The sequence below is a fragment of the Ixodes scapularis genome, unplaced genomic scaffold (genome assembly GCF_016920785.2).
Source record: "Ixodes scapularis isolate PalLabHiFi unplaced genomic scaffold, ASM1692078v2 PGA_scaffold13__105_contigs__length_92229423, whole genome shotgun sequence".
Taxonomy (NCBI): Eukaryota; Metazoa; Arthropoda; class Arachnida; order Ixodida; family Ixodidae; genus Ixodes; species Ixodes scapularis.
The window spans coordinates 71,104,626-71,115,842 of NW_024609839.1; the positions used below are offsets into that span (position 1 = coordinate 71,104,626).

Consider the following 11,217-nt stretch of genomic DNA (forward strand, 5'->3'; position numbering starts at 1 on the left):
TTTGTGCTCGACTTTGATTGACTATGCGCAGACTACTTATGGTGTATTCATGCAACGGAGTTTCTCTTTGAGGAGAGAATTCAGTGTTGTCAAGTTTTAAGGTCACATGCACCACGTCACCTATGTTTTGCAAATCACCCGAATCCGCGAGTAAGTTGCGGAGGATCCATGGACCGAACTATACAATGTCCACCATCCCATCAGAGTTGCCGGACCCTTTCCTTTTGGTAAAAGGTTATAGTCAGCTGCACTGAGGTGCAGGGTGACCTTCTTTCTTTCTTTTTTTCCTGCTTTTTTTTTTATTTTGACTAGTTTGCAAAGAAAATCTTTATTGACCACATTAGATGCAACTTGCTGATGCGATCCTCGCTTTGATTCTGTGAACGGCTTCCTGCTTCTCTCTGCTTTTTCTCCTTGCTTCTGCATGATGTATTTAGTTTTCTCCGGAGATAAAGGTCTGTCGTGTGAATAAAACATACAGTGTCTGTCAGATAGCTTTAGTACCCTCTTGATCATAAGTGTAAAACGAGGGGAGGGCTAATTTCCAAACTGTGCTTTTGTGGTCTCGCAGCTAATGCATGTGAACGCCCAATTTATTTCACAATATGTCATATTTATTTCCTCATCAGCTTTCTCAGTTGAGTTTTTATGAATACAGAGCAGGTCCTTCTACAGCGGAGCTGGTAAGGGCTAGTTTCCCCGGTATTGTGTCCGCAAGCAAATAAATGTCGCAACATAACTCTGGACAGCTACTGCCATCTATGAGCGACGGCGGCAACCAGACAACGGGGCTTGCTGGTTGTCTGGTTGCCGCCATCGCTCATAGATGGCGGCAACCTTTCCAGTCTTTCCACTCTGGTTTTCACAAGACTAGAAAGGCTGAATTCCTCGAGGCGTCATCCTTGAGGTCGTCCTAGACGTCATCCCTGAGGTCGTCCTAGGCATCGTCCTAAAAGTCGTCCTTGAAATCGTCCTAGACGTCGTCCTTGAAGTCGTCCTAGATGTCGTCCTCTAGGCATCGTCCTTGAGGTCGTAAAGATAACAGCTTCGCTGGTCCTCCTTATTCACGTAAAGTGAAAGGGCTCTACATTTTTTTATGTTTATTTTATTTTTATGACGACTCTTGTCTGTCCTTGCAGAGTGGCGGGCTGAATTGGATCGAACCGCCCAAGCGGGAGCGCAAGGCCAACTATGCGGTTGACGCGTATTTCAGGGAGGCCCTGCGTGTCAGCGAACCAAAAGCCCCCAAGGTGAGAGTGACAGAGCAGTTCTTAACGTGCCTCCTCACGTCCACAGTCCCTTCGCACCAAACCGACATCCGCTTTCATTTACGCACAGGCACCCAGACCGCCCAAGCAGCCGAACATCCAGGACTTCCAGTTCTTTCCACCGAGGCTGTTTGAACTGCTCGACAAGGAGATCTACTACTACCGCAAGACCATTGGCTACAAGGTGAGGGGTGAAAGCCCTTAGACGACGTCTGCCTTGTGCCTCGAGATTGCAAATGTTGGTTCCAAGGAGCCCAGTTTGAAAGGTCAATTAAGACGTTTATTGAAGACCTCCGCCTTTGGCTTGATTGACCAAGTGAACATCACATGTTGAATTTTTGTTGTTAAATTTATAGTCTTGTTGCTTATTAAAGGGAAGGTCAATAGGTTCGTAAAAAAACTGATTAGAGGTGAACACTGGCATATTTTTATCCCGTGAATCTAACTATCATATTCGTTTTCCCAGGCGTTGTAACTAAATGCGAAAAAACGCTAAAATCTCCAACCAGTTGTGATGTCATGCCAGTATCTTTGGGCCGCCAAGCGCGTGTTGCTTGTGTGGGCAGCATGTGCAATTGCAAGCTTGCCAGGTATATTCCCCCGCACTGACACCAGTCGTGATATCTTTTTTTGACCTTTTTGCAAATAGCTAGAGTGCGCATGCACAGCCCTGATGAGCGCCGAAGATGCGCGAGAGCGGAGATTCCGAAAAACTTTTGATGTGACGTTACGCTCCTGAAAGGAGGGTTTTTGGCGGTACTTTGAATATGATTTTCTGCAGCCTCCATTCACCAAATTGAAAAATAATCTCAATATTCGTGATCCTGGAGGTCAAATGAAGACGATTTAAGTGTTCTTTCTCAAATGCAGAACCGCTTCAGTTTTCCTTGTCTTCTCGTTACGTTGTCAGGTCCCGAAGAATCCCGACCTTGGCTCGGATGCCAGCCGCATTCAGCGAGAAGAGCAGGCGAAGATAGACGAGTCGGAGCCACTCACCGAGGAGGAGCTCTCGGAGAAGGAGAAACTGCTGACCGAGGTGGGACGCTTTCATGAATTCCTATCAACTTGTGTCTGTGTGTGTCACGAAAATGCGATGCTGACTTCGGATTCCCTGCATGTCTTGTAACGACAGGGTTTCACAAACTGGGCTCGCCGAGACTTCAACCAGTTCATCAAGGCCAACGAGAAGTACGGCCGCGACGACATCGAGAGCATTGCACGGGACGTTGAGGGAAAGACGCCAGAAGAGGTGCGTGCATCGGTGTCCATTCTTTCTTGTTTCTGAGGCTGCCTAAAAATGCAATAGTGTTACTTTGGCGGTGGTTTTCGAATATTGCTCTTGCGCTGTGCGACACTATTTGCGTAAAAACGACATTGGTGTTGCTTCGGATTTTACTTACAAAGGGTAGTGCAAGCATCAAATTTCTTAGAAACATCAAAAGATGGCCCACTTCCAGTAGTTGCAGGGCCGTGGCCAATGGTGACCTCTGTAAAGACGCTGTTACTTAACCACGGCGAAAGATAAGCAAACATTGCTGACTGAGAAGAACAGTCGTCTTTGGTTCATCGCCCCTTCCTGCGGTCACATGTTTTGAGGGCCACAAAATCTAAAACTAGCAATCTTTCAACTTTTTCTTACGGGACACCAAAAGCTAGCTTACCTCTTATTTTCATCAAATTTGCTATCGATTTTAGATGGGCCATCTCTCGGGATACTACGGTAATCATGTTGCACAGTGTACACTAGAAACAAAATCTTTTGCTTATCCAGTTTAAGTTTTTAAGAATGAGTCATTCGCATAATTAACAGCAAGTTCATTGAATATTTTTCGGGAAACGAGACGCAGGTTTAACAAGGCACATCCATGCACAAAGGCATACCTCGTACACAGCGAATTTTGTAACGACTTCTTGTGCCGTCTCCTCTTCAGGTGATGGAATACTCGGCGGTGTTCTGGGAACGCTGCCACGAGCTGCAGGACATCGAGCGGCTGATGGCGCAGATTGAGAAGGGGGAGGCACGCATCCAGCGCCGGGCGTCCATCAAGCGCGCCCTGGACGCCAAGATGGCGCGCTACCGGGCCCCGTTCCACCAGCTGCGCATTGCCTACGGCACCAACAAGGGCAAGAACTACACGGAGGAGGAGGACCGCTTCCTCGTCTGCATGCTGCACAAGCTGGGCTTTGACCGGGAGAATGTGTACGACGAGCTGCGGGCCGCCATCCGCCAGGCGCCCCAGTTCCGCTTCGACTGGTTCATCAAATCGCGCACTGCCGCTGTGAGTGGTTTTTTCTTCCTCTCGCATTGTTTTGCCCCATGTTGTTTTTGTCGGTGTGTGTGCGGTGTTTGGAGCACGTCTCGGACCAGTGTGACCGGCCTATACACCTGGCGGGTGTATGCGTAGAGTCTTTAGGAAAACTGCGCCGCGGTCAATGAGCCATTGATTTTACAAGGAACCCGTGCACCTCACAAGTGTCGCCGGACAAAACCCTCACAATGGCTCCCTTTGTCGACGAATGTTGCCCATGGGCAACAAACCATGTAATAATTTTTGTGTTTGTTTAGTAGTTTCCATTTGATCACATTTTTTAAAAATCTAGTAGTCTGGCAACTGTCTTCAAGATAGAAAGTACAGTGCCATCTAGCAAAAAGATGCGCAAATAGTTGACGAGAAAAAAAGGAGTTTGTTGTGCAAATATGGGTGTTTTTCTCTTGTCACTAATATTTTTTGATAGGTGGCTGTTTTATTTGAGGTTGTCATATGCGGAGACATTATGGACATTTTATAGTGATCTGCAGAGGTTGCGCAAGGGAGCCACTTTCGGAAGTTTGTCTGATGTTGCAGAACAAAGCTATAACTTGCAACCTTAACGCTTATTTCTTTAAATTTCACCTCTGTTCTTATATCTTAAAAAAAATAGATGTTTTAAGGGGGACACTACCCAGAGAAAAAATTTTCTGCAAAAAAGTTGATTTTGAAAAATGTCATATTTATATCCACCAGCACCTGGAGAGTATTTCCAGAAAGCTTCATTAGTTTACACCGCATAGTTAATTTTTTATAAATTATTTTCGGTCCATTGAAGCTAAAGAAAAGGTAGGGGTTAGAACACTTTGAACACATTTTTCTCCGTTCCACATTTTGGCATAAATTTCATTTTAGAAAAACTATTGTTTGTTAATGGGACAAGAGGAAAGACTCGCTTATTGTTTTTCCTAAGTGGAATTTTATGGGCAGTGCAACTATGGAATTGTTTTTTGACTTTGTGGATGTCTTTTATAAAAGATGTTAAGATTTTGTGCTTGACATAAAAGGCAAAAAAAATTATTTGATTTTTCACTGCGATGTTAGCATGAAGTAAATTCCTTTTTGGAAATTTTCTTTTCACAGCTGCACTCTCTAGGCATTCTGCTGCAGATCTAGAGTAGAAAAATGTTTGGTATTCGTTAGTTTCCTGACAATAGTTTTCCTGAGCAAAGTCGGTGTGTTCCTGATAAAAATGACTACATGTACACTGATAAAACTTGGCACTGCATTCTGCCTTGCAACTTCCAGTATATACTCTAAATTTCATTCATATTAAGCCTTAGGTTAAAAAGTTAACACTATTGGGTAGTGTCCCCCTTAAGCAATTTTTGTATACTATCTTGTCAATAAAGCGTTTATGCAAGGTGCTCTATTTGTGGAGGAGTTGGAATGAAATGCCAAAATGTTTGACATGCAGGAGCTCCAACGTCGCTGCAACACGCTCATCACTCTCATAGAGCGGGAGAACCAGGAACTTGAGGAGAAGGAGAAGGCGGAGCGCAAGCGCAGGGGCGGTGGACGTCCAAGCACTCCCAAGGTCGGTGGCAAGGATTCCCTAAAGCTTCGTGCCCTTGTGGCACTCTTACAAAACCGACATACAGGGTTTGGCTGAAAAACTTGTGCCATTTTTGAGGGAGAGGATTCCTTGTAAGAGGGAGCAACAATCTCGGAGGGCGTAATATGAGCTGCCACAATGGAGTAGGTGAGAGCATTAAAGGAGCTGTGCAACGATTTCAACGTTGAAAGAATTTGCATCTTCTGCTTTTGATATTGTTCACCTTGTCACGAATGACAGAAAACACACCTCCTTTCATCGAAATGTTGGGGTTCCGACGTGTAATAGCGAGGCCAAACTTAGAATATTCCCCGACCTGCAGCCGCGAGCGGTCGCCATGAGAAACGCGCGGCGTGACGTTAATGGGGAATCTTGTAGAAAGATAGCAAGTTGTGCGCATACCTCCTCGATAAAAGGTAACTTTTCTATAAATCTTGTCATTCCAACATATATATAAATGCGTCTAAAACCTGGTATCGTCGATAAAATCGATAAAACTTTTATTATACGGAGTTTTAGTGGCGCCATCTATCCTAGGTCCACAAAACCGTCAGCTCTCTCTGCTACCGCGAACAGCCGCCAGAAGCCAAAAGGGGGAGAGGGACAGGGCCAGAAGGGTATGGCTGGACCCGGATGAGACTTTCCTCCTTTCACCATATTGTTTGCGTGGTGCCCGCCAGCACGTGGTCACGTGGTCGCGAGTGGATGAGTTCTCACTGCTCACTGATGGCTCTAAAGAGAGAACGTTTCCGGAACGTCGCGCCTACCCCGTCAACGTCACTGCGTATGTGACCCTGAAGACGACGTACAAGTTGAGAGGCGGCAAAAACCTGGATCTTTTTCAGGATCTTTTTCATTTTTTTAAATAAAAATTGGGGGATCCAGCAAAATCTGTTTTCTGTAGTTCACTTCAGAAGTGTCAGGCATTAACTTCCACAATAATTTAAGCAAAGCCCTGAAATTGTTGCACAGCTCCTTTAAAGAAGCTATGCGAGAAGCCTTGGGTGCATTCAGGCTGATACGAGAGGTACATGAGAGTGAACAGCCACAGCCACCATTTTTAGGCCCATATCCACCCCGAGACTGCAGGAAGCAGAACGATGCACGTGCACAAAGTCTCTAACACAGCAGAGACTGTGAGCTGTGGTAGAGACTGTGTGTGTATATGTATTGTTTTTGCTTCCTGCTGTCTCAGTGTGAAGTTAAGAATAGTGATCTCCTCCAGCTTTGTCTGTGCTCTGATTTTTTGTTCACTTTTCTAATATTCTTATTGGGGCATTCAATTCCATGGCTTCATACACCGAAGGCATCACCCCATTCAATGTATTACCCCATCGGCTATTGCTTAGTTGTGCCTGCTCATATACCGCCCACTATACAATGGACCAGTGCCAGTAGCTGTGTCAGCGGCGCCAGTCGGCTGTTGGACAGAACAGCATTTTCTGAATATCCTCCGATGCCGATTAGACACCAGGTAGAGATTAAATTGATGCTTCGAACTTGTTGCCCTCTACACAATTTTAGATGCATAAAAACTGTTGACTCGAAATCACTTTCTTGAAAGAAATGCTTCTCTGGTCCCAAGCCCTTGATCCCAGGTTTTGTTTAGTGGAATATTGTACATAATCTCTTATTTTTTGTCATAGTTGCCATTTGTGGTGGGTGCTGGAACCGTTTGTTTTTAGACTTTGGTTCGTCGTAAACTTCTAAACCTAGCGGTTTGAGTGTCTGTGAACAGGTGGAAAGCAAAAGTTGCCCCTTTGACGTGCTGGCATGGCAAAGGTAACAGAGAATGTGATGCGTTAGTGTGGAGAAATTGTGTACTCGTGTGGAAACTGGATGGTGCGAAGAGGCCCCGTGTCATGCAAGGTAAGCGCGTGAGCTCTCCATGGATGTCTTACTTGTGGGTGCCGTCTTCTGTGGTTGCAGTGTAAATGTGATTTTCTCAGAGCCTTCTAGAGTGTGAAACGCAGTAGGTGGGGCGTGCTGAAAACGAAACAATTCGAAAGCACCAAGCAGAGCCCTGGTGCCAACTCCCAGTAAAAGAGAGCCAAATACTCGAATTAGAGTCTATATCTCGACCCATTTTGACAAAGGAGTCTGCTTTCTTTTATCCGATTTTCGGTGGCACTTTATCTAGAGAAGCCCGTTACGTGCGCTCGTTTTAAGGAGCAGAGTGCCACTACATGTCTGAACACGGGGTGTTTTACTAGTGCCGGTAGTAATATGGAGGCACTCATGGAAGAGGCCCTGCTGGCACTGGTATCCAACCAGTGAGGTGACGAGCGCTGCACCAGTGCTTGTCTGGCAGTCGACCCGTTGACTTATGTTGCTGGCACTTAACTAAAATGGTTAGGTGCCAGCTATATAGCACACTTTGTTAAAAGAAACTGACAGTTTTTTTTTCACTCAAATCATTTTTCTTTCCTGTTTCATTTTATCCACAGGGGAAGCGCAAGATGGACGGAATGCCCGAAGGCCGCAAGAAGAAGCGGAAAACTCAGTGAGCGAAACGAAGGCTTTGAGACGTGCGTCTGCTTTCGTGGCGGCGAAAACGGCGACGTGCACACGACTCCAAGACAAGATTGAGAGGGCATGCGCACGCGCGCGTGCAAGTCGAAGAAGAGGTTTTGTCTGCACTCTGTTCACTACTTCCATTTTGTCATCGTAGCCCGCATACCGTGGTCCCCGATATCGAGATACATAACTCCTCCGGTTTTTGTTTTAGTGCAACTATTTATTTTTCATTTGTTTTCCAACGAGACTTACGACGAGATGAGACAAGGCAACAACGCAAAACGATCCATTCCTATTTGCCAGTGCTGTCACAATAAATGTGTATGTGTTAAAGGAACAAACTGTGGTTTGAGAGTTTCTGGTGCAGGGTTCTTGACTTCATTGAGAATTATCTGGACACCTGGTAGACCATGCATGTTTTTCAGGAAAGGTCTTCTATATATTGGTACCTCTAATGCATCTACAAGTAGTACAAGTACACTTCAACTTTGTTTCACTATACCCATACCTTTGCTATGGAGAAGTACTTTGAGGAACTTAATTGTATGAAATCACTTGGTAATTCTTTTGGCTTTATTCAATTTCATAGGTTTGCCTTCCACATGTTTTATTTATGCGTCAAGATTGCTTCATTTGCGGCAGCATCAACGTGCGTATCTATAGCCGGTGACGAGAGCTGCGGGCTTCTTGGCATGTCACTGACCATAGGTGTGATAAGGATGTGTATTATGCAACTATAAAAAAAAGACGTTTGCAAGGCATGTTGCACGAGATGTGCCTCCGTTAGCCATTTTATGTCGTATAAACCTTATTAAACCTTTGAAACCAAGATATAAACACAAGAAGAGTACAGGAGAGAACTAGGCCTTTTTGCAAGCCAGCGGAAAACACTGGCATATCTTCTGTAAATATTGAACAAGTTATAGAATCCAATGTAGGAGAGACTTCCTGGCAGCCTCGGGAGCGTCTTGTTTAAACTTAACACATGAAACAAACAATTGTGTCGCTGTACTAAAGCTCTGGTCTCCTGGCTAGTACGAGAACATAGTTGACGGCCCAAGTGTAGCTGCCATCTTTGTTTTTCTTCATCTTCTTGAGCGCCACTTTTGTGAGCTCGCGGACGAACGTCGGCTTGTGGTATTCAGGCACCAGCTGGATTGGCTTCGCAAACATGTTTTCCAGAAATTCTGTGCAGAAAAATGTAAGATGCTTGTTACTCTAAGACAGCAAATTATTAAAAGTAACAATCTAGTTGCAGTTAATCCTGACTCTTTTGCTGGAGCATGCCATATTCTGTGGTGATTTTGAGCATGATCCAATATCTTTGTTCTTTTTTTTATTTAGTCACTGGCTGTCGACCAGCTTATCTTTCTACCTTAATATGCTTTTGATTTCTGCATTTTGTATTGACCGATATGGGCCTATTTAATAAGAAGCTCTATAGTCAAAGATGGATGGCTGAAGACGTTCATCATGGCTCTACTCCTACGTAGACCTGTCGGCCATGTGTAGGGAGCCGTTGATAGAGGAATTGCATCTTCTTTGTTGTTTCTACATGCAAGATCAAATTCAGCACAATGCCTGATTTCTGGTCCACTCAAATTCATTATTTGAACAAACAAAGTTTGCTGTTAAAATTTTCAGTTGAGTTTTGTTCTTGTCTGGTCAGCAAAACTGTTCACCATACCTTTGTATTCTGCCTTAGAGGCAAACTTGTACTTGAATTCCAGCTGCTTTGTCTTGAGTACCTGGTAGCCCACTTGTTCAAGGAGTGCCGAGTAAATTCGGTCAGCTTGAGGGTGGTGGAACCACAAGCGGTTGAAGTTCTTGTCAACCATGTCTGCAATCAGCTCTTGGATTGTCTGCGGTTAGTATCGTAAGCAACCGTTATATGACTTGTAAAGCATTACTTATGCCACATCTATACCAGTTCTCACCTAAAAAAAAAGCAAGTTTTGAACATTTTTTTATGTGCGTTGCAGAGTAGTTTTTAGGAGATTTGATTGTCGGAGGAAAAAGCAATGCTTTTGAGGTTTGGAACTTGTACGTCTTCATAAGATAACATGTATATCTAAAATTCACCTATCTTATTTATGAACATAAAGGAGGAAATTTTTAATGCTCCGCGAGGAGCCAGACTTTTTTTACTACAATTCTTAAGATAAAAACTTTTTTTTTTTCAAAATATATATATTTTTTATTTTACCTGGAGGAATGCCTAGTTACCTTGAGTGACATCTGATTGCCCCCTCCCTTCACTCAACCCAAATATTGAAAACATTTTTACGGTACATTCTCTTTATATCCAAGCAACACATGGTTCAGCTATGCCTGATGAACTTCAAGTTGTAAATATCCTATGTGATTGAGATAAGTTTTGTAGTTGAGGAAACCGCAACAATCCGAGAAAGCCCAAAAAACGAGTTCAAGAGGGTCACGTCTCACGTGCTACGTTTTAAAATGAAGGCGCGACTTGCAGTGTACTTTACTGAACTAGTGTCGAGACAAATATTCAACAGTACTTAAACACAATAAAAGGCCAAGTATCGGGAGCTGAGGTCTACCTCAAAGTACTTCTTCCAAGAGGATGACTGCAGCACTTTCACGGCGACATGGTGGAGATCGGCAGGCTTGGCAGCTGGCACGGCTATGAAGCACCTGCCTCCTGGCCTCAGGCACCACATCAAGTTCCTCAGGGCCTTAGGCTGATCCTTGACGAAGAGAAGAGCGTGGGACGAGAACACCCAATCGAAGCGGCCGCCCCACTTGAGCTCGAACGTGTTGAGGTCTTCCACGTTGGCGACTGCGAAGTCAGTCTTCTCGTCAGCGTGGATGCTGAACGCATAGTCGATCGCCGCCTGATCGGTGTCGATGCCCAGGACACCGCTAATGAGTAAGGGAGACAGGCGTTCGACGAGTTGGTGGGTGGAATCTCCGCAACCACAGCCGATCTCCAGGACTAGGGCTTGTTCCCAGTCGCGGTCCTTCGTCAATCCCGCACATTCCGCCAGGAGCCTCTCTTGGAGACCGGACAGGTAGCCGTTTTCGACGCTGTTCTCGGTGCATATGCTGCTCACGGAGCTGTTCTTGCTCACACTTCTCGACTTTGACTGTTGCGGAGATTCCACGGTGAGCGTAGACGTCATGGCTGCGAAACCACGATGCTTCTTGCACTTCCGGGCAGTCGAGGATTTGAGAACGCCAAGGTGCTTCTGTGTTTTGAGGATGAATAAGATGGGGTGGGAGGAGGAAGTGGGTGGAGGGAGAAACGCCCGTGCCTTCTATTTTAGGGACTAGTCGGTGTTTGAGCCGGAGCGCACTATTTCGGGACATTTGCCAGAGCGGCCGGCAGGCCAAGCAGAGGCGGCTCTTATAAGTCTGTTTATTTCTCTGTCCTCCTTTCTCACGCGGTGGAACTAGGCTCTCGTTTATGCTGACTGCCCTAGAGTTGGCGCGTAAACTGTAGAACGCTGACACCTTGCAGGAGCGTTTCGAAATCGTGCTGATGTAAGCGAACCAGAGACACGCTGACGGCTGCGACGTATCAAACTGAAACCGAAACAAGAGA

At 45.3% G+C, this 11,217-nt stretch overlaps 2 protein-coding genes across 2 annotated transcripts in view; one reads left to right on the forward strand and one right to left on the reverse strand.

Moving 5' to 3' along the window:
* The window catches only part of LOC8041236 (SWI/SNF-related matrix-associated actin-dependent regulator of chromatin subfamily A member 5), a 30,925-nt gene extending 22,939 nt beyond the window's left edge, over positions 1-7,986 (forward strand). The window contains exons 13-19 of the mRNA XM_029986528.4: positions 1,140-1,250; positions 1,339-1,452; positions 2,179-2,304; positions 2,401-2,517; positions 3,200-3,547; positions 4,995-5,114; positions 7,580-7,986. Of these exons, the coding sequence (XP_029842388.1) occupies positions 1,140-1,250; positions 1,339-1,452; positions 2,179-2,304; positions 2,401-2,517; positions 3,200-3,547; positions 4,995-5,114; positions 7,580-7,639 (996 nt within the window). The 3' untranslated portion in view covers positions 7,640-7,986. The remainder of the gene's footprint in view (positions 1-1,139; positions 1,251-1,338; positions 1,453-2,178; positions 2,305-2,400; positions 2,518-3,199; positions 3,548-4,994; positions 5,115-7,579) is intronic.
* On the reverse strand, positions 7,869-11,180 carry LOC8041238 (juvenile hormone acid O-methyltransferase-like). Its single transcript, XM_002414511.5, has 3 exons — positions 10,214-11,180; positions 9,337-9,511; positions 7,869-8,836 (listed from the first exon to the last, which is right to left on the reverse strand). The coding sequence occupies exons 1-3, from the start codon at positions 10,793-10,795 to the stop codon at positions 8,661-8,663; spliced, it is 933 nt and encodes a 310-aa protein (XP_002414556.3). The 5' UTR covers positions 10,796-11,180; the 3' UTR covers positions 7,869-8,660.
* Positions 11,181-11,217: the final 37 nt, after the last annotated feature.